Here is a 23,901-nt window from a genome sequence, read left to right on the forward strand (position 1 = left end):
CAATTTCCTCATCTACATAATGGGGTTGTTTTGAGGACTCAACAAGCTAATGCGTATGTAGCACCTGGCTCAAGGTAGGTTCTCAACAGATACTGGCTCTTTTGTATTTAAAGCTCTTTTTGCTCAAAGGATCATGTCTAAGTATGTTAAGACCAGTTTCTTAGAATGTGACTTAGGGCTTTAGATTAGCAGTCTCCTGAGAGAGGTGCACCCTGATGATCCATTGTTGCACAGGAAGAAAATATTAGAAGTTCTATTTATGATCTTTTATCTAAAATTTAAGAAATGACTGAAATTCCATCATACTTCATGTATGTATTGACCCTGGTGCTCTCATTTGGTCGTTGTCAGTGGGTCACTGTCATATAGTCTAAATGAGGGATCCTGAGGACAGCGTGGGAGCCATGATTTGATGGGAGTCCATAGTGGCACACACTCCTTCTTTCAGTCACTGTCAGCATACTGCAGCATATTTGAGTTGATGTGCCTGGTTAAGTAGGTTCATGGTTCTGAGTATTATCTTCAACCTGTGGTTTCTTTGCAGGAATCTTCTTAAGCCATTTGTCCATTGTGCGTAGGTTAGCTAAAGCTGGATAAAGCCACTCGGGATGGAGAAGTGGCTTAAGAAGATCCTTGCAAAAGAACAGTGGAGTGATGATAATAGTCATAAAACAAGCACCAGGCAAGGACAAGAAAAAGGCAGCGCTGGCTGCCACTTCTCCTACAGATCACCTCATAACTTGGTTGGCCAAGTCATCAAGGAAAAATGAAGATGATCTAATCAGACCCAACAAGATATCAGCCCCCAAATAAGAAGGAAATTATCAGGAACATTATTCGAAATATGTATCTATACCCACTGTTTCTAACAACAAAGATTCCTCTAAGTAGATACTGTGCTTTGGCATATATGAGCTATATGTGACAGTAGTACGTGTACACAGTTTACAGATAAACAGCCACATTGAGGATGCGTGCTCAGACTTCTTTTACTGATAAGAATGCTCAATCAAAACAGTTTGGAGACAAGAGGTTTAGATGAGGAAAGCATGGAGCCTCTCATCTCTCATTTTGTGTCTGCTGCTTAGAGAGCTGTTTTGTTTTCTTTTTTTCCTAAGGACTTTGCTGGAGCATAACCTGTGGGATACAGAATAATAGCTCTAAATCCATTGAAGACAAATGGAGCACAATTTAGGGAACTACATTCTCTTGATAAACATTTCTTGTATGGAGGTTAAAGGCCAATCCCTGCCCTGGAGATTTTTGAAAATCTAGTTCAGGAAAACGAAGAGTTACAAAGCGGCATATGAATGCAGGCCTGCAGGATAATGAAAATTCTTGATGAAGAAGCACCTCACTTGAGGTAGTAGATTTATTACTAGGGAAAAAAATGTGTATACATTTTATTTCTGTAAATGTACCTGCAATTCTGGGTCACTTAGTAACCAGTAAACCAGCAGCAGAGAGTGTAAAACAGATCTTTCCAGAAAAGATGCCAACCTCATCTGACCATTCCTCTCAGCATTCCTATCAAAGTCTTTTACGCATATTCACATGTTGTTTTGTAATCTACTATTCTTATATCCTCCGTGGCTCTTCACATAGTAAAAGGCAAATAGCAGGTGCTCAGTAAATATTTTGAAAATGAAAGAAACTGAAATGAAAGCTCCTCAAAAACACCAGAACCTGGAAAGGTGGCCATTTAATTCAATTTGAGAGGTAGTTCAGTTTTATAGTGTCCTAACTTAGAGAACACAGGGATGAGATCCCGGGGCACTCTGCAAGTCTATGGGAGGTTATTTTTGTGTTACATTTTCTTAAAGGTAGAGACAGCCTCACATTTTCAAATTTCCCAAGATGAAGCTTATTGGTGGTCATGTTGTAATCCATTTTCCATACCCACTGATTTTTTTTTTTTTGCCAAGGCTATTGAGAGCACTGTTCTAATACTGTATAGCAATGAATGACCCCAAGTCATGTTGAGTCTTAAAGATGAACTTGTGTCATAAAGAGAAAGTCAAATTATGTTATTTATACTCTGGTAGAATATACCTTAAAAGATGTTCATCAGAAAAATAACTGAAACCCAAACCAGTTTCTAGTAGTTCATTTCCAAAAACAGTAGAGAGGAAATCCAGCAACTCTGCAGGGAGAGCACTGTGTGGACCTTGCATGGAGAGAGAGGAGGAGTACCTGGCGTATCCACTAAACATTGAGCCACCTGTTTCTTCGTGGATCTGGTATTTTCCAGTTGTAGCTCTGCTCCGCTCAGTCAAATTCACAACCTCGTCTCCTAATTCAGAGGTGAGGAATTTGTGGCTGGGATGCAGATTCTCGACAGTATTGCTCTGGTCATCACAGCATGCAGCCCAGAGAGTATTTTTCCCTCCTGGTGGGCATCTGTGGCTATCTTAGAGAACAGAGACTTTTAGGAATTCGAGAATGGGGCAAGTCAAGAACTTTAAGCTAATCGGAAGGCAGTAGGTGATAAACACTAAAGCCTAAGTGAATCCTATAGGATAGGAGCCATATATGTATGAAGACCTACAGCGCCCATCACCCTTCATCTCCCTCATCCCCTACCCTTCCACCCTTCCTTCATTGCTTCCTGTCTTTGCCCCTCTGTCTCTATTTTTTTTTTTTTTTACTTTCTTTGCTTCCCAGTTCCTTTTCCTGCTTTTCATTTTCTCTTCCTCTCCATCTTTATTTCTTTGTATATATTCCCTTTTTCTTATTCTTTTCCTCCTTCCTACTTTCTCTTTTGCATTATGTTTTGTGTCTATTTTTTTTTTAATAATGGGAACCTAAAATGGCTACTTAATGTGAAAGAGAGGATGGGGATAATTTTTCAGATTTGGGGTTGGATTCTAGTATTCCAAGTTCCTGGAGTTCAGACATGCCACATGTGCATCCTGTTCTAGAAGCTCTGATGAGGAATGGCAGAATTTCCAGATGATTGAAACCCCTTGTGAAAAAAACTTTAAAAAAATTTTTTTTGACTAATATATGCTTGATTTGCTTTTCTTCACCTATCCACCTAGGGATTTTCAATTTTGGTTTTAACTACTTCCTTGTCCTGAAAAATGATTGCCTGTAATATGAAGCCCTTCTCAATTTGGTAACTTTCCACTGGTTAACTGACTAAGGTCATCAGTGTTTTAGAAAGTGAAGAAATGAATGAATGAGTGAGTCAGTGGCTGGCTAGCTAGATTCACTTAAGTCATTTCTTTTGAATGCTATATTGTTTATGATGAGCCTTGTAATTTCTAAGGTTTTGTCTCTTTTCTGCTGTCTTTTTCCCCTCATAATTTCCAGGTCCTGTTACCTTTGATTCTCTGATAGCTAAACTCCTAATTCTTTTTTTTAATGTTCATTTTCATTAAGGTAGTATTTAACATTAGATATTAACTTTAACAGATGTTAATGCTGCTTCTCAATTAGGTGAAATATATTCTTGGGAAGATGCCAGTTTGAAATGAATATATTTGAATTTGTTATGTGAATTAAGCTGTTGTTTAAACCTTGGCCATCCATCATATGGGCGATGGAGCAGCCGGCAGATTTTTGTACATAAATGTTTTTTTTTCCCTAACAGTATTTAAACATTAGAAAATGGCTTCCTATTGTAGCAAAGGGAACTTCATCTGAATTTACTACAAGATCTCTTTGTTTGTCAGTTCCTTAGACTGCCCAAATTTAAATTGGCAGACACTACTTTGGTATAAAATGCTCTCCGTGGACAATACTAATATTTTAAAATCCTTTTTGCTCCTGCAGATTTCCAGTAGACAGGAAGTCTAGCTATATTTACCCCTTGGCTACTAATGAACGCTATTACATTATTATTTACCTACTTTAGGCAGAGGCACTGCAGGTATGAGGTCAGAGTTGCCTAGTAAGGCAAGCATTTAATTTTAAAATTAAAAAAAATCATAATCCAGACAAAGTTGGCAACAAAGGCTTGGATCCTAGAAAGAATTGTGGACTTGAGTCAGAGAATCTGGGTCGTATCCCCACCTGTGTCACTAAGTAGCTGGGTCACCTTGAGTAAGTCACTGCCTGACTCTGGACAGCATTCTCTCTAGAGGCTGAGTTCCCACATCACATATTCTATATACTAAAGAGAGTGGGGCTGAGGGCTGAATCGTCTTGTTTATCAGCCATCCACACCAGCCTAGCAACTCTGAGGTCAGTCTCCAGCCGCATTTTTCATCTTTTAAAATAATCCCTTAAATCCTTGCTGGGCTTTCATTGCTAGTCCTTTTCCCTAGGAATTTGTATTTAAAGATAGTGAGTGCTTCCTGCCTTTTGGAGTCTGTCTATGCTCATGAAAAGTTACTTAGAGTTGATGAAAAATGCAAGAATTAAGTCTTGTTTAAATGACTTTCTGTAAAATCAAACTGTTTCCATCATGATTAACGTATCTATCTCAGAGTTTTGAAGTTAATACATTTGAGCCTTGGTATGATGAGACATGTTTGTCACTTTATCTTATTAGCTATGCTAGCATTCTCCCACGTACTAAACATTCTTTTTTTTTTAAGCCCCAAATGATTGAGCAACAGGCAAACAGGAAAGCTTGCTAGCCTGTTCCTCAGTTTCATTCTGGGTACTTGAAATTTTCATTGATTTGAAATAGTTGGAATTGCACTGAGCTAAAATGTACCTTTCATTGGTTTGCTAGTAGGAAAAAGTAAACAAAATAATAACTTGCCTCAAAATGTTGAGAAATTAACTGTAGCATGTGTATTGTTTTAATGTAACAGCTAGAGCTAGACACCAAAAACTCTTCATTAAAGGAGGTCTAGCACTATAATTAAAAAGGCAGTCAATAACAAGTGTTGGTAAGGATGTGGGGAAATTGGAACCCTCATACGTTGCTATTGGGAATGTAGAATGGGTACAGCCACTATGGGAAACTGTTTGTTGGTTCCTCAGAAAGTTAAACATAGAATTATCACATGACCCAGTAGTTCCACTCCTAGATATCTACCCAAGAGAAATGGAAACATTATGCCCCCACAGAAAGCATTATTCATAGTAGCCAGAAAGTAGAAATAACCCAAATGTCCATCAGCAGATAAATGGATAACAAAATGTGATATATCCATACAATCGAGTATTATTGGGCAATTAAAAGAGTGACATACTTTTTCAAAATGTAACATGTCAAATTTATCAACTAGAAGAAAATCAATTTTAAAAAGGGTGATGTACTGATGCATGCTACAATGTGGATGAAAACCTTAAAACATTATGCTAAGTGAAAGAAGCCAGAAGCAAATGGCCAAATGTTGTATGATTCTACTTATATAAAATGTCCAGAACAGGCAAATCCATAGAGACAGAAAGTAGATTAGCACTTGCCAAGAGCAGGGGGGAGGGGAGAGTAGGGACAGACTCCTAACAGGTATGGGGTTTCTTTTTGGTGTGATGGACAGTTTTAAAACTGGATGGTGGTAATGATTGTACAACTCTGAATATACTAAAACACTGAACTGTATACATTAAGATGGTGAATTTTATGGTATGTGAATTATATGTCAATAAAGCTATTACATATCAAAAACATTAGCGACTATATTACTATAATTATTTGAAATTATAAAAGTGTCAAATTACATTTGTGCCAGGGGCTGGGAGGAGAGAGGAATGGGGCATTGGTGTTTAATGGGTACCGTGTTTCAGTGGGGCAAGATGAAAAAAGTTCTGGAGATGGATGGTGGTGATGCTTGCACAACAATGTGAATGTATGTAATCCCACAGAGATGTACATTTAAAAATGGTTAAAATGGTGAATTTTATGTATATTTTACCACAATAAAAAATCTGTAATCCTAAAAAAATATATTTTATGTCATTCTAATGTATAAGGCTTTTTTTACCCTCTTTTTTTTTTTTTTTTTTTTTTACAAGGGAAGCTGAGTGTGATTGGCCTTTGGATTTTTATGCATGAGATTCTTCTGGTCTGTGTTTTAGATCTTCTCTCCTGTGTGTATGTGTTGGGGGCTGGTGGGGGCGTTATACACATACCATAAATGTCTTTATCTTGGCTTTGAATGAGAACTTGAAAATATTTTTTAAAACTCTATTTGCCAGTTGGAAAATAAAAGAAGCCAAACTGTAGGAAATTTGTGTTGTTGAATTATAAATTAGTGAAATGCTGTTCTCAGAGTATGAATTATCACAGATTTCCTGATTTTCTCGTTAGTCTTAGCTCCCTGAATGGGGAAAAACATGTATACTTTATATATAACATCTCTATCTTTCTGTAAGCCTTTTCCTCTGTAGAGCAGGATAAAACGAACACCAAAATGCATTGAAAACACTTACAAACATACAAGTATGTTTGTATAATACAGTGAGTGAGTTTCTGAATGCAAAGGAAGAGATGGAAACATGAAAAAGAAAATCCAGCAATGAGGAAGTCACTGAAAAAGGAATTAAATTATTTCCAAAGGTCACAGAACTTTGTTCTGACCCAAGCAGTTTGTAGGCTCTAAATTTGTAACCTCTAAGGATTAATCTGTGAAAACATTTTCTAAGCCTGGCTCTGCTGTACAGGACATTTGAAGATCGACAGCATAAATGCCAACAGTGCCATTAATACAGTGTGCAATCAGAGATGTGTTTGTTTCCTTGACCAGGAAGTGGTTTCTTTTAAAAGTACAAGGAACACACAGTGCCTGTGTGTGTGTGTGTGTCTGTCTCTGTCTGTCTGTCTGTCTGTCTGTCTTTGCACTTTTTGTCCATTCTACTATTGCAGGAAGAATTATGATCTTCCAACATTTTTTGTCCTTTACAGTGGGGTTTTTCTAGAGTTTGGCACTGTGGTACACTACCTTGATTACAAGATCCAATCAGAGTTGATGTACTCAGAAATCCATTGATGTGATTACTGGTCTCCTAATCATAATTTTATTTCCTAGATTAGCCCTATTTCCTGTAATTTCACAATTTTTGAGTTATATCTTGAATTATCCTATATAGGGGGCCTGAAATCCTTGTAAGTATTTTTAGTTTGTAATTTACATGATTATTTTCATTTTCTTTGATTTCTTTTGCTTGAAGAAAATAAATTTTTTTATCTTTTTTTGAACTCTTTAAGTGAAGTTCTATGGTAACCAGCCAACCTAGTTTGAACTTTTTTTTACAACGTAAAATATATATATGTATATTTTTTTCACCAGTGCTAGATGCAGAAGTCTTCCCACAAGTTTCCACTACTCTGATTTTTATTCTCCTCAAAAGTAAAATAAAGCATTCTTAGACTCTGCAAATAACAGGGAAGTACACCAGGAAATGACTGTACAGGAAATGTAATTGATCATTCACTCTTTACAACTGAATTGGTCACAGGATTGGAGAGTAAACACCATCTATTGAATGAACAAAAATAACGACTTCTAAAATCTTTGAGGCCTTTGAGTATACTTGAAGATGTTGGTACTTTACTGATTTGTTTTTTAATCTCTTACCTTTTTTCTCAAATGATTGCCGGCATTTGAAACTAGGAACTCCCATATCTAGTGATTGCTTTAATATTTGCTTTGTTTTCGACAGTGCCCTTAAAGATAGCCGTTTTCCCCCAATGACAAGGGATGAGCTGCCGCGGCTGTTCTGCTCAGTGTCTCTGCTCACTAACTTCGAAGATGTCTGTGATTATTTGGACTGGGAGGTAAGATTATAGAGAATTTTTAAAGAAAAATGAAGGTAACTCCTGAGTAATTATTAAAAATTAGGCCCAGAAAATAGCTTTTTCAGCCCATTCTCTATTGTAGGAGATAGAGAGTAACAAAGATAAAGTTCACAGCAGATCGATGAGTTATGAGCAAAGAAGTTTTTTTTTTTTTAAGGCAAAGTGCCCTGTGTTGTTTTATCCCCAGACTGAATTTGCTCTTCATTTTTATCCTATTATTTTGCCACAGCACCTCATAAAAGCTGTTAATAAGTAGTAGGCAGGACTGATTGGAATTTATTTCTCCTCTTATTTCCATTCCAGTGCACTCTGGTGTGACTGCCACCAAAGCAGTTTGGTGGTCAGAGGATACATCACAGAAACAAGGAGCAAAAGAGTTAGGATGATACACCTGTTGAGGAAATCCGCTCATGGATAATAACAGGGTGTTGGTTAACTAGAGTTAAATCATGCTGCTTCCTTCTGGGCTACCTTAATCTATGCATTTACACACACTAACAAATAAGGGGATATCTAGGGTACTCTGTGCATTGCCATTATCCGAATAGCCTATATTGATCATATTTTTATTCTTCTTTAGTATGTGGGGTTGGGTTGTTAAGGAAGTTCAGAGGTTCTCACCATGATTTGTTTTGGTGGTTGGCTGGAGTTAGTTGAATGTATGTCTATGGCATGTTACACGGAAACATACCCATCTTAATGCTTAGTGTATTTGAGGCATGTGCTACATGTACAAAAGTGCTAAGATTTGTTCCCTGCCATAAACCTCTTATAGTCTAATAGCAGAGAAAAGAAGTATACACAGGCACAAAGAGATGAGTGCTGTAAGAATGAAACAATGGGAATTCAGTGACATACAGAGCATTCTTGTTCATACCCACACTCATTTATGACATGACTGTATCAAGATATAACATGTTTAAGGGGAGAGTATAGCTCAGTGGTAGAGCACATGCTTAGCATACACAAGGTCCTGGGTTCAATCCCCAGTATCTCCTCTAAAAACAAATAAGTAAGTAAACCTAATGACCTCCCCGCAAAAATATTTTTTCTTAAAGATACAATATGTTTAATTCTACTGCCTTTTTAGAATGACTACCCCCACAGTAACTGAGATATTTTGATTTGTGGACAGACCACTTTCTTGGCAGTTAATTTTATTTTTGCCCCCCTCCCCGATTCCTTTTGAGACTTTGGACAACTTACTCCACTGCAATTCAGTTTTTCCACATACAGAATAAGACATTTATAATGTTCTTAATCTTCATTGAAAAAAATCTCTGTGATATAAATATTGTTGTTATGCCAGAGCTATTTAAAAAATTCTGCAGAGAGTAGGATGAAAGAGTTCCTTTCTGGGTTTTGTGGTAGGGTTTTTTGGAGCATTATCAGAATATGAAAGCATCTTAAGTTTTTTTTCTAAAGGAGAAAATAAAATTAGTTGGTAGTGTTGATCCTGGCAGAGTTGGAATGTGTAAAACCTTTTATAGAATTAAAAATTTCCTAATTGATTGTTTTCTATAAGTTTTATTGCTCCTATTTGAATTTTTCTTAAAGAGAAGTCTACCGATATTATAGAAATATTCCCAGTACTTAATTTTTAAACGATCCCAAATCATATCCCTTACTCATTAGCAAGTATTACAGTTCAGGTGGTTCTTTGACTGTTTTAAGGCCACTGCTTCCTATTCTCTAGCTAGAGTTTTATTTCTGCTTTCTGAATTGGAGGGTGCTCTGTGTGTGTGTGTGTGGTGGTGGGGATGGGTGTGATAATAGTGGGAAAAGCCCGAGATCTAGGGGATGACTGAGCTATAAAAACACTTCTGCCCTTACTTGCAGCCACAGTTGGAGTACAGTTCTGGGGGAGGCAGGGGGTGGGTGGCACAGAGTACACCATCATCTTCTTTAGCCCATACCAGGCACTGTCTACAGCTAAAATGAACCTTAGTATTACTGGGCTTTTATGTTCATGAGATGTATCATCTTTCTGTTGGGAGGGTGGGAGGTGAAGCATTTAAGAATTGGTACTGTGTACTCTTTCAGGGAGCATTTATCATCTCTGGTCACCCACCATCTGCCAGTTATAATTTCTAGAAGATTCTATATTGATTCTACTTGGTATTGTATATTTAATACATTCCTTAAGGCTTAAACATTGGTATCTATTTAGTGATGCTTTTACATTAAGCAACAACAACAAAAAACATACACACATATATTTTTGTGCTTTTAATATATAAGCATTTGAAAGTGATTTAGGTACTGCTAGAATGAATGGCTGCACTAAAAGGGAAAGACTGTCCTTTTCAGTTAATTTCTCTTATGCTAAATACTTTGTGCATAAGAGAAATTTGTTCCCAAAGAGTAAGGGTGAAAGTTACATTTTTAAGTAGAAGAATATGATTTGGCCCTTTTTAAGAAAATGTACCATAATCAGTGATTGAAAATGGAATGATATTATTGTGGGAATGATATATAAGGATTTTTCTTAATAATTCTGAAAAAGCATTGCTACTTTAAACACAGAATGCCAAAGTAGAATTAAAGGCATTTTAAAAAAAGTATATGGCAATAAAATTCCACTCCTGAGTTATTTACCCCAAAGAAATGAAAATAGATGTTGAAACAAAAACTTGTACATGAACGTTCATACAGCTACTATTTTCACAATAGCCAAAAGGTGGAAACAACCCAAATGTCCATCAACAGATGAGTGGATGACAAAATGCATTACAGCCATACAATGGAATATTATTCAGCCATAAAAAGAAATTAAGTACTGATACATGCTACAACAGGAATGAGCCTTGAAAACATTATGCTAAATGAAAAGAGCCAGACTCAAAGGCCACATACTGGATGATTCTATTCATATGAAATATCCAGAATGGGCAAATCCATAAAGATAGACAGCAGATTAGTGGTTGCCAGGGGTTGCAGGGGAAGGGGTGAATGGGTCTGCTTAATGGCTACAGGATTTCCATTGGGGGTGATGAAAATGTTCTGGAACTGGACAGTAGTGACGGTTGTATAACATTGTGAATGTACTTAATGTCACTGAACTGTACACTTTAACGCGGTTAAAATGGTAAATTTTATGTTATATGTATTTTACCACAATAAAAGGCATATATACATGTGCATGTTATATATTCAAACCTACTATCCGTAATAGTATAGTAATCCTAAATTATCGAAGAATAAAACTTTAAAAATTCAAAACATAAAGAAAGAAATGCAAGCCATTTGTAATTATACCATTCTGAGATGACCACTGTTAACATTTTGGAATACTTAATTCTTTTTCTGTGTCTTTGTCTCAATAAAACCACATATTTGTTTATGTAACTGAGATCATATTGAATATACAGTGACTATTAAAAAGCATTATGGGGAAGTCTGTTTATGGTTTATCTTTGTATATAAGTTAATTATTTATATTGCGGATTTCCTTTATGAGAATTCAGTCTATATTATGAAGATGTATGTTTCACTTTGATAAATTTCAGTCAAATAGGTACAGCTTTTCTTCCAAGAATGAAATATCCTATACACCATAAAGTATCTCATCTTAACCTGAAATGCATAGTGTTATATATGTTTATGCCAGAGGGGGAACAGATGATTACAGAATTTCAACAGAGAATTTTTAAGTCGGGGATCGGTAATGAGTATGTTTTATATAAGCAGAAGGCTCTATCATAGAGCTTTCTGGCCGAAGTACAGTTTGAGAATTGACCCCCACTGGTGAAGTGTGTTACTGCAGTAGAATTCCTAATTAAAGGGACAAAAATGCCCAGATCAAAGCAGGGAGAGGGAGAAGTCTAGAAGTCCCCAAGGGAAGAGTTAGGTAACTTCAGTAACAAGAAAGACATCCCTGTGGTCATGAGGATGAGGGATGTGACCAGTGGTAACAGACACCTAATTTTCAAATAATCAGGAAAAAAGTGAACTGCCGCAGGGCTGGCAGTTACTTTCTTCTTCATCCAAAGCTTTTAACTCAGCCTGTTTGGGACCTCTCTTTTGGTAACATGTCTCTAATTTTATAATGGAAGTTAGTAGGAAAGTAGGATTTACAACAGACCTTGTTTTAGAGGCTAGAATGCTTCTGTTTGATAATGCAAAGACTGATAAATGGTTTCACAAGTGGGTGTAATTCATTTCAAGTCAATGCTGAATTGACAGAATGATCAGTAATGCTTCCTTCTGTTATAGTTCCTCAAAATAGTGTTTATACATTTAAAATAAGTGTCTATAGGTAGCCTCTCAAGGGCTCTGAGTAGTGATTAGAAACAACAAAACCATCCACAAAAGGCTGTAAAGACAGACTGGAACAGTGGTCCCACCCTTCTGAGAACTGCTGATCATTTCCCACATCGTGATCTATGTGTTGCCCTGGTAGCTGTGAAAAGAATGAAGAGTGAATGATTTGGGGGGAAAGTTCATTAACTGATAAGTTGAAACATCTACCTGCAAGGCTAAAATGGTTGTTAAAAGAGGGAAATTGCTCCTCTCAGGAGAAATCCAAAGTGATCTGCCTTGTGTTTGAAGACAGAAACATGTCACTGTTGCTCTGTGTTCTTCAACTGACAGCATTCTCTTAATTCTGAATGGCAGGATGACTGACCAACACTGCACTTTAGAAAGAGAGAAAAGCTCGCACGGCATGTTGGAGTCCTCTAAAATGATATGTAGCCTAGCACTTGTATGGTTCCACTATTTGGGAGCCACATTTCCTTTTAAAGATCTGAAAGGATAGAAAACCAATGACATTACAATACCTGGCGTTTGACTCAAGGGGTGATTCTAGGGTGTCATCTACTGGCTGCTCATTTTCAGGACAATATAAATAAGCTTTTTATTTCTGGAAGAACTTGTATAGCAAATATGTTACCCGTGATCTTGTTGGGGAACGAATGTAGCAATTTGCTGACAGATGTCAAAATATTTTATAAATTGTAGTCAGGCATCTTTATTTCTGTGCTTTAGAGATAAGATCATTTTGAAGGCACAAGGAGAAATGTTTTCTGTATTCTAAAGTAGACCTTTAGATCATATTTCAATAGATTAATGACATTTTTACAAACTGTAAGGCACTTTTTGCTCTATCTAGCTCCCTAAATCACTGACACCTCATCGGTATATACAGCTGACACTTGTGGTCCTAATAAGACAGACTATTCCTTTTTAGCACCCAACACTTACATGGAATCAACCCACGGTGAGGCTGGTCAGCATGATTCTTATGTGATGCCAAAAATCTGTCCCCAGACTATAGAGCTAGACCCCAAGCCCCTAGTCTCCCTCTGTCCCTGAAGTACTGAAGCATCTGTCATTATTTGTGAGCTTGCTGGACTCCTGGTACTCAGAGAGCTGCACTTCACTTGGAAAGCAACCTCCAGAGCACACCTCTGAGTGATCACAGCTCCATTTTTAACGTGTTCGGTTGCAGTTAATAATAGGATGCTATTATAACAGCATTCATCAGAGTAAACAGATGAGATGAATAAATTGGCTGCCATCATTATCTCTCATGTATTTTAGAAGTTCACGTTCTCCGTCTCGCCCTCTCTCCCCATCTAAAGGTTTACATTTTTCTAGCTCCTCTTAATGTTCCACTGAAAACAGTTGTTCCCTTTCACACACAGATGATTAGCATGACTCACAGAGTCACCAAGTGAAATGACTTCTGGTGGTATATGTTCTGTCAGCCCCCAACCCTGGGTTATTTTTTTCACAGTTATGATAAACACTCTGTTTTGCTTCTCTTCTAACTTAAGATTTCTGCCTTTAAAAAATATACATGTAGGCGTCATATATCTAGGAAAACGCTTTTCACAGTGTTTTCTCAGGGACCTTGAGATTTTTGTGTAAGATGTCACTGTCGTTATGATAATTTAGTCTTTGTCCTCAAGCTCTACTTTGAATGTTTTTTCAAGTGCCGCGGAACACTGGGAAAGGAATGCTTCATGCTTCCTGGCTATCTAAAAAGAATTTGCTGTGAATCAACAAGTCAGTGTATCAGAAGCCTAGTGAGGAAGCAAGCCAAGCAAAGTAAAGTAACTTCTAGAAGGTGATTTAATGTGTAAAAATGTCCATTAGCTCTTGGGACTCTTAGTAACATGGGCTGTTGTAGTCCATTCTCAGGCTTCCCCCAGTTGCTTCCTGCTTTCCTCCCAGTGTGTTGTTTGGTGGGGGGGGGGCATCTTCCTGTTTCTTCCCCCAAATCCACACACTTTTCCAGCCCTTTCCCTAGAAGTTCCATTCTAGTCTCCTCTTTCCTGTACAGTTTGCCGGTGTGTATATATCTCCAGCATGCATATAAAAGGGTACAGAATTTCAGGCATGAGGGGACTCGGGTTCTCTTCCTAACTGCCACTACCCAGCTCGGTGACCTTTCTGGATCACCATTTCCTCACCAGGAATCTGGAAAAGTTGGACTAGATAATTCCTCAGATCTCTCTGGATGCTGACAGAGTGTGATGCTGTGACTCCCATCTTATGAATGGCTCGCTTCGTTTTTCTTCCAGAGAATGAATCACTACTAGCCATTTAGAAGTCACAAGTGGTCCCTATAACTTTTCAAATGGCCATTGCCAATTGAAATGTAGGCAACGAAGTGAAAGTTTTTTTTAGTCCATTTAAAAATTTTTTTACATTCTAGATTTCTTTTTCACAAAGGAATTCTCTTTAGGAAGGAAAATATTCTAAACCATAAATGCTTCTATTTTATTACTGCATCATCCCTTGTTTTAAGTCAACATTATACTTGCAAATCCTAATTCAGCAAATATAGTAGGGAGTGATTATTCACTTTACAAATAGGTATTTTCCTTTGCGGAAAGGCTCACTATAGGGTTTCGTTATTGTCTTCCTCATGACTTTAAAATTAATTCATTTACATAAATTCAACCCATATGTAATTTTTTAGGAACAAATCTCTTTTGTAGACTTGAGTAAAACCATACTGAGTCGGATACTCAATGTACAGTTCTAAGCTGTATAATGTTTTTCTTAGTTTCCTATCAGGCAAACAACATTATTTTATATTGGGAACATTTGCAAGAGGTGTTTTTTCCCCTAGCCTTTGAAGAGCAAACTAAATCACATCTCTAGATTTTAAGAAAATTTTATAACTTTAGGTTCCTTTCTGTAAATTCACTCCCTTCTTCATTCTCTTTAAAGAAATGGTAGGAATGCATTTTTCTAACTTTTGATGAAAAGCAGGCTTTTTATTTAAAGGTCACCTGTGTTGCCTGAACTTTCCTTGGAAAGCTGCAGGATGTTCAGTTTTTAAGGAATGCTCATTATAATTAATCATTACAGAGAACTGGGGTGTTTTTTTTCCCCTTAATTGCACTCTAAGCTGTCACTTGTTCTCTGCACAACCTTAGAGTAAGAAGAATTTCTTTCATTGCAAATGATATATAAACATGTTTGGCTTCATAGCTTTTCAAAGCACCTCTTCAGTAGCCATGCTTTTTAAAATCTTAACTAATTCTTTAAAGGTTCACGGGGGTGATTAGTAGCTAGTCCAGGTATTTTAGAGCTGTGCGTCTGCTGTTAGTTAAAATAAATGTTATCAGATTGTTGTTCAGTGGCCTTTGTGAAATAATTTGGCAGGCTCATGTTCCTGATAGACAAGATGTCTAAATCTCCTACGGGAATCAAAATTGGCACTAATTGGTCCTTTGGTAAGCCCTGCAAAAGACAAGAATTGAGACTGAAAAAAAAAAAAGAATTGAGACTGAACTGATTTCTAAGCTAAAGGTGACTGGTTTGCAGGGATTTTAGAGAAGAGCAACACATGTATATTTTGGTCAAGGAGACCTTTGCAGTTGTTTTCACAAAATAGCAACAGGGAAAAAAAAAAAACAAACAACCTCAGCTGAGGTAGATGGTGAAGCAGTTTTTGTGTGTGTGTGTGTGTGTGTGAAGCAGTTTTTAAAGTAGAATATGTAAAAAGGTTACCCATTACCCAGGCCCAAGTAAAGCTCTGCAATCAATTACCCTTTTTGATTCATTTTTGTAGCACTTCTTCTGCTTTTAAAAGCTTCTCACTTAAAAGAAATTGGAAAGCAAGGACAGCTACAGAAGCTGGTCAGATAATAGATAAAAACAGCCTAATAATATAGTCCTTGGCAGCATCTCGGTTGGTTCAGAAGATTATTTTTTAAGTTACTGAGGCAAGAGTTGTCTCTTGGTGGCACTAGGATCACATGCCATCTTTATTTTCTCTTTTATGCTTTTCTAAAGGGATTTTTTTGTAATATGCGTGTATATTTTTATAAACAAAAAATCCATTTTTTTTAAGGTTTACAAAAGTAAAAATTACCAAGGGAAAAACCCTGAATTGCAGCAACACTGTTTTTAAAATTTATTTGGCCAGTTGTGAAGTGTTGTTAACCATTGTTAATTGTTAACTGTTAATTGTTAATCAGATAGGCCCCTTCAAAACTTCAGATTTACTTCTGAAATTGATGGGTGCATTAAAGTGATGGGGAATCACAACCCTGAGGATTTGATGGGCGGATCTGGACAATATGTAGTCGACATTATTTTTGGTAGTATCAGGATTGGAGGAAGTGATTCATTAGGATCTGTACAAATTGTCATCAGCCTTTATGATGAAAATGTTAATTTTTCTTTCCCAAATAAGAATTATTCAAGACATAAACTTGGAGAAGGCCCAAGTTTGGAGTATTTTCCTTATGTGGAATTTGCTTCCACTGGGAAGAGGAAGAGTCAGTCTGCAGAAGGCTGAGCTGGGGGTGGGACAGAAGGTACCATGGGGCTATGAGTGAACAAGTTGAATCTTCTTCGTTGTGGTTTTCGTGCTTTTAGGCGAAATATCACTTAGGGCTTTGTCTTCCTAAGAATATTAGAAACACCAGACTCTGGGTCAGACCCATGGGTTGTCCAGTGCAGTGTTTATTTCTGTCCGTGATACCACAGACTGTTTTGTGAGAGAGCATGTGTGGGGATGCCAGCCTCTAAGGTTGGGGGGTGTGCCAGACATCCTGAGCTCCTCATTAGGAACAGAGTCCTTTCATTCAATTCAGTGGAACTGGCATATTGAGCCTGGCAGTTCACTCTTATGCGAATGACCAGTGACTGGCTGCTTTGTTAATTGCAAAGCATATTTTGCCAAATGATACCAGCAACAAAGCCATGTCAGACAACCTTCGATTCTTTGGCCTCCTGATGGGTTTTCTTTTATTCAAGGTGAACCCACTGAAAATCAGTGGAGTGAGATGGCCATTCTGTTACAGGGAAACCCAACATTTGCTTCTGAAAATGGGGCAAAGTGGGACTAGCTGTGACATTTGCTAAGACAGGATGAATCTGAGACAGTAAATTGGTTTTACTGAATGGATATGGTCTCAGGGCAGATTTAGCTTTGAGAGTTAGGACTGTGTAGGTAATTATGGACCCAAATGGTCCAAGGCTTGCATGGAGCCTACTCCATTTAGCCAGAGCACATTTTATACTCACTGATGCTTTTAGCCAGATGATTTTTTTCATGTTTCAGCATATCCGGATTGTTGGCTTGCTGATTAGGCTCACAAGTAAAAGTGAGACCCTTCTGTAGTGTTGCGGGTGGATTATAGGACTAACACTTGCCTTATAGACAGACTAGGGTATTTTAAACTTTGACCATGCAATTGTGCAGAGCATAATATGGACCATATATTGTAATGGGGTGGGAGACGGCACTTTTTTTTAAATGCTCCCGTATGGAGAGTCACTGCATTAGGGAATAATAGTTTTAAATGAAGCCACATTTCTAACAAGGGACCAGATAATGAGGATAAATGAAATCTGCAGACAGTCTAGCAGCTTCATTTTAGCCATTATTTATAATCTCTTCTCCTACCAAACCTTTTTACTATGTAGCAAAATTGATTAATTTGGATGTATCTCTTCTCCCTGTGTCCACATGCTCTCTGATAGAGGAGTGAACAGATAGAGAAATAGACAAGAGAGGAAAGAGGATGAGGCCGAGGCCAGGTGGAGTTGGGGATGCATAATCTCCAATCTGAATAATCAACTCCAGAATAATCAAGATATATTTTAGGGTCCTAACATTAATCTTGATATTTAATCATTCTGGGCGATGTTAAAAACAAAAGATTGTATAATAGCATTAATATAAATCACTTGCTATGGAAAGGTTCCGAATAAACGTAGCTTTCTTTTTTAGCATGAAACAGGAGTCTATTGAACCGCTCTTAATGTCCTCTCAGCACACACAGATACAGCTCTGTTTAATTCCATATCCTCTTATCTATAAGTCCTACATTTAATTTACTACCATTCGAGTTGATTTATAGCTTTGCTTAGCAAAAGTACAGTCTTGATTAAAAGGATATTACCATAGCTGATGGACCTTGAAAGCATTTTTTTTTCCTCAGACCTTCTAATAATTTTGAAAATGATCTGCAGACTCTGATAAGGCTACCTTTGCAAGTCTCCAGTTTTTGCTCACCTGGCTGTACTTTGCTCAGTGGTAGCGTAGTGAGGGGTATTTGGTGGCACAGTGTTCCCATATGCTAATTCCTTACCCAGCCTTAGAAGTGGCAAGTTACTAGGATAGAGTTTTAGAGCAAGTTTGCTTCAAAGAACCCCAAGACCCTTGTTAGCTGATCTCTTATCTAGCTGATAATTGCAACTAGAGCCTTTATCTCTTGGGATGCTGCTGGGCCAAAGGATTCTCCAGTCTGTCCAAGGGAGGATTCCATTATTATCCATGAGGGTTACGTTTTGGAGTTGCAGCTGTGACAATACAGAATGAGTTTTGGTGCTCATTTCAGGGGTGATGACTTAATTTGCAAAGCCAGTGATCTCCACGGGTTGGCCAGATTCGGTCATTCTCCTCAGTAGGCCATTTTCCACTCTCCTGTTTTGATGGTGCAGTATGACTGTTTGGTGGCATCTGTGGTTCTGGGAGCAAGGAAAATGTTGTTGCTCAACATGTGACAAAGGCTATTTATGCTTTGATTCTGTTCAGAACATTATTACCATTCTCCTGATTCCACTAGTTGAAAAAAATGAGTCACTCTGGCTTGGCTTTCTGTCTCTGTGGAGTGTATTTTTGACCTATGAAATAAGTTATTTCTCACAAAGGAATCACTTTAAAATCACCATACCTACAGTTCAATGTACAAGGGTTTCAAATGCTCAGAACCATAGGAACACAGAGAAGAATTCAAAATTGTCAGTGTGGTACTAATTTAAAATGGGAGAGTTTTGATAATTTTTTTCCTATCAAACTTGATGGTGGGGCCTTCTCAAAATACAAAAGTAAATCAATTTTATTTGTGAACAATTTTTATTTTGGTCAGTACGTCCTTCCAATTTGGTCTTAACTTCCTCATATTTATCTTTATTAAGATATTATTCACATACCATACACTTGGTCTTATCTCTTTTCATTATTAAGTTACTAGGCTTCAAAAGCTCTGTAATTTTTGTTGAAGAGCACAGAATGTACTTATGTCTAAATCACCTCCAATTTGCCTAAATCACTTTTTTGTAACACACAGCCATAGTCTGTCAGAGCTAGACTGATTATTAGAGGTTACCTGGAATAAAAATCACCTGGGGAGTTGTTCTTTTCCCAAACTATACTTGCTGAAGTATAAAACCTCCTAAAATTCTTATAAAATTTTGCAGCCTCCATCCCCACCCCATGCTAATTAAACAGTACTGATTCAGCCTAACATTCCCACCTCCCAGGGAAACATTCTTCCTCTCACAATTTTGATTAGACACTTTAATAAACACCAAAATTCTTTTCAATTTTAACTTGACAGATTTTTGATAAATTGAGTTGAAGATGGCAGAATTCACCTCAGTGAATGATGGGAGCATAAATTATTTATGCCATATATTTTAAAAAACAAATTATGAAGGCTCTGATATTATTGAAGGAAAAAAAAATTTCAAAGTCACTGATCAGAAAGTCAGTATCCAGAAACTGTTGCAAATTTGTCATTGTCTCCGTACCGTGTCAGGCACTGGGGAGATGAGTAGATGTCCTTTATCCTGGAAATGTCTGATAGCTAAGCACTCATATTTCTTCTCAGCTGTCCATGGTCATTTCCCACAGGGTAGGGGAGGCCTTATTGTGTTAGTTTTTAAACAGCTGCCCTGATTGCATTCTCAGCAGAAGGAGATTCATAAGAATGCTGATATTAGATAGAAGAAATGACCACAGAGATAGGCTTTAATAAAAAAACATAAACTGCTCAGAAGATCTGTCAGACTCTACTGGATGGCTGTGTGAAGACTTAGGTAAAAACTGAAATGGATTTTCCAGAGGACTTTTTTCCCTGAAAAATTGAAAACTTTCAGGCTAAGTGCAGAAGAAGTTTCTGTGGACCCCTTTTCCTCTTCTAGACCTTCACATCCATTTATGTGTATGGCTATAACCACCTGCTCTGAAAAGAAGCCTCTTTCTTGTGTAAAAAATGTGTACCTGGTCCTAACATCTTCCCTCCAGGACCTTGGACAACCTTAAGCTCCACCTGGGAATCGTTGATCTAAAGCAGCCATGGATTTAGGAGGAAAGAACGGAGTTGTTACACTTTTGAAATGTCATTTTTGTTATCCATGTTTATAAAGAAGTAAAGAACCTTTTAATGAACTTTAGCTCTATATACTATTCTATGTGAGATATGAGGGGAAAGGACAGATTCCTTTTCACTGGATGCTAATCAAGGAAAAAGTACCTTACTTTCTTAAAACATTAGCAAGAAATTGCCCACAGTTACTTGGGAGACTCCCTTTTTTAGGGTACCACCAAAAGTTAGCCGGTTTCACATAATAAAGTGATAGTGGTCTCTGAGTTAGTGTATAAGAAACTATGCAAAAATGCCCTGCCCCGAAGTAACTGGAAATCTTTATTGCTCTTAGATTTGGCAGCAGTGTATGAGGGCAACGATGGAGATGGACAGTGAGGGTTTGCCACCCCCACTTTAAGCCACAGTACATTTTTCAGAAGTACTATCTGTAATGGGTGACGATGTAGGATCTGGGAGTTGTTGGTTTTTTCAGTCTTATCTGTGTTTATCTACATATAATTCAAGGTTTTAAAGAGACTAGGCAGTTTGGGAAGAGAGTCAGCAGCCCTTGAAGTTTAAGAACGCAATCTGAAATGGTGATTCTGCCTGAAAGCAGGATGGTTGTTTGCTGTCTCTCTGAAGTCAGTTCCCTGGGTCTCATTCCTTACTGTCATGAGCTACAATTTGGGGATGGGGGCCGGACTTTTGCCATTGACCATCTTATTCTACATACAGCCCCAAAATGGTTGTTCCAGTTCCAAACAGAATAGCATAGCCCGGCGCATGTTGGGCACATGCCAGTCAATGTTTTCAGTCTCCATGGCCATCATAATGGCCTTCGATCCCAAAGTCAGTGCTTTGGAAAGAGAGAACGGATATGCACTTCAAAAAACAAGGGGAAAGGAAGAGCTGCATTCTCTTGAAAATTAAATGTAACTTTTTCTTTGGTTTCTTTGAAGAAGACTGTACTAATAAAACTGCCAATTTCTTTCAGGTGGGTGTACATGGCATTAGAATAGAATTCATCAATGAAAAAGGATCAAAACGCACCGCCACCTACCTACCGGAGGTTGCAAAGGAGCAAGGTCATTGTTGTACTTTATTTCATAAGATCTGGTGAAGAATTTAAACAAATATACAAATTGCAATGCACTATCTGACCTTGCAGTTATGTCTGATAATTGATCACTGACAAATTATAAGAAATGACTCTTCCATCACTGCCACTGCAACGTCTGTATGAAATCGGTAAATTATACAGAAGCTGAACCTCTGCACCAAAGTCTGGCAGCAAAGACATACAAAAGTATACTTTCCAAAAAGCAAAGATTTGTGAAAGTTGGGTTTTATTTTAAGGCAATGGTTTGCTACAAATTTAAAGTGCCATTTCCCCATATTCTACTGTGCTGCACCCTTGCGGCAAAAACAAGTCTCAGCCACATAGTTCATTGTCAGTATCAAATGTTTCCTTCTTAGGTGATTGCCATTACTCATTCTGCTACTATCAAGACTGTAGGTTTCCCAAGATTAGGAGCATTGAGAATATTAGTTTTATATGTTCCTAATCAACAAACGTTTTTTGATTTTGCAGATAAAGCACAAACCTTTATGAACCACCACTGTAACACAAAATAAATTTTCACCCTGTAGTATCTTGTCCTTCCTAGCCACTACTCAATTCTTGTTTCATGTTAGTTGAAATGAATATCTCTTCTTTATCTCATGGAGCATTTCTTCTCGGAAAGCATCTGTTATTTGCTTTTCCCATGTCTGTTTCATATAAATGTGAGATAGATAACTGCAAAAATTTACTATCATTAAGCCCCCTAAACAAGAGAATTAGTCTTTAAGGCAGCTATCTGAAGATTATTGGGGTTGCTTTTGAAGATGTCTTAACTCTGTAGTTCCGTTGACGTCGTAAGGCTTACATAAGAGGTGGAAGGCTTCAACCATGAGTGTGCATCCTGTGTCAGAACTGATAAAAATGCCTTTGAATCCTGCACACAGATGCACTTGATTGATGCCAGAAGATACCATTAGAAATGGCAATTACCATGGGTTAGCGTGGGAGTCCTAATAACTACTATTGAGTTGGCACAATGATGCTTTTCCCTCCCATTTAAAAATGTCACTGGTGGAGGAGAGTACAGTGTTTGTGGCTTGTTGCTGAGACGTGGCTGAGCAGTCACTGCCAGTCTCTTAGGCTCCTTACCTTCCAGTGTGGTTGAAATAAAGAAGCCAATGTTGCTAGCCATTGTGCATAGCTAGAACTTAAGGTCTGCAGTGGTGTACCTGCTTCTGTACAGGATGAAATGTGTGATTGTTTTTAGGGCCAAAGGGGTTGATGGCATTTGGTGACAGTGATAGCTGACCTCTACAAAGTCATTTTGTATTTAACCAAAGGTGCTTGTTACATGTGCTTGACTGGTATTTTATCTGGTCTGCTCTCCACAGGATGGGACCATATTCAGACCATAGACTCCTTACTGAGGAAAGGAGGATATAAAGCTCCGATTACTAATGAATTCAGGAAAACCATAAAACTGACCAGGTACAGAAGGCATCTCCTAGTGCAAGGCTAACCAGTACATCTTGATGCATATACCTATAATCCTTTGATCTCTCTCCTCTCTTAACTGCACTGTGTCTCTTCTGAAACAGAGTGGAAGTGAATGGCAGTACTGTGTACTGGGGGTGGAGACAGTGGAACCCTGCTGGGCAGTAAAACCCGTATGATGTATGAGCCCATCCTTCCCATCTTAGCTCTGTGTGATTACTCTGGCTTTGCCTAAGCAAGCCCTCTGAGCCTTTAGACTGCATGATTGAAGAAAGTTACCCGAATTAGCTATTGGCTAGCTTTCGACATTGCTTAGCAGAACCCCAGGATTCTGATCAGCAGTCCCCAAATGTGAATTTCACCTTAGAATTTTGGCAGTGATAGAAAGCTTGCTGAAAAACATAATTGAGCTAAGACTCACATATGCTAAATAAATTTCCACATGGGCTCATAGGGGTACTTATTTAAAAAGGAAAATATCAAACATTTTAGGAAAATGGGTTGCTGTTTCCATTTATTTTAATTCCACAAAACCACATTGGATGCCTACAGTCTAAAAATGGACTCTTCTCAGCTCTGAGGAGTTAACAAATTTGAAAATGCCTCCATCTCTGCTTTCTCTGAGCTCACATTCTAGGAAAATAGAAGAGCATGTACAATAATAATTATCACTATCAGGCAGAATGTGATGGATGCTGTCAAGTCATAGAGTAGGGAAAGAGGAATCCCAGAAAATTTCAAAGAGGAGGTCGATTTGAGGCTGAGCTCACTGAGTAGAATATTTGACAGGTGGAGAGTGAGGGAGGAAGGGATTAACTTAAAGAGAACTTAGTGAGTCAATGCATGTAGGTGGCGAAATACAGAGCAAATTCTAAGGAATGTTCCAAAGTCTGATTTGGTTGGTCTTTCGGTGTATATATAGAAGGTGGTCATTGAAATATGGCCCAGGTTAGATCATGGAGACTAAGGAGTTTAGACCTGATTCTATACGCAGTTGGTGGCCACTGAAGGGTTTTAAACAGATGAACTTGGGGAGGTGTAAGTTTGGCACAGGAAAATTTGTTAGGAGACAGGCTGTT

At 37.9% G+C, this 23,901-nt stretch overlaps 1 protein-coding gene across 2 annotated transcripts in view; it reads left to right on the forward strand.

The window, feature by feature from the left end:
• Positions 1-23,901, forward strand: part of AMMECR1 (AMMECR nuclear protein 1) — a 93,786-nt gene that overhangs the window by 64,255 nt on the left and 5,630 nt on the right. For both annotated transcript variants that reach the window (XM_032476055.1, XM_032476054.1), the window contains 3 exons: positions 7,564-7,678; positions 21,260-21,350; positions 22,720-22,816. In XM_032476055.1, coding sequence (XP_032331946.1) covers positions 7,564-7,678; positions 21,260-21,350; positions 22,720-22,816 — 303 coding nt within the window. The remainder of the gene's footprint in view (positions 1-7,563; positions 7,679-21,259; positions 21,351-22,719; positions 22,817-23,901) is intronic.

The sequence above is a fragment of the Camelus ferus genome, chromosome X (assembly GCF_009834535.1).
Source record: "Camelus ferus isolate YT-003-E chromosome X, BCGSAC_Cfer_1.0, whole genome shotgun sequence".
Classification (NCBI taxonomy): domain Eukaryota; kingdom Metazoa; phylum Chordata; class Mammalia; order Artiodactyla; family Camelidae; genus Camelus; species Camelus ferus.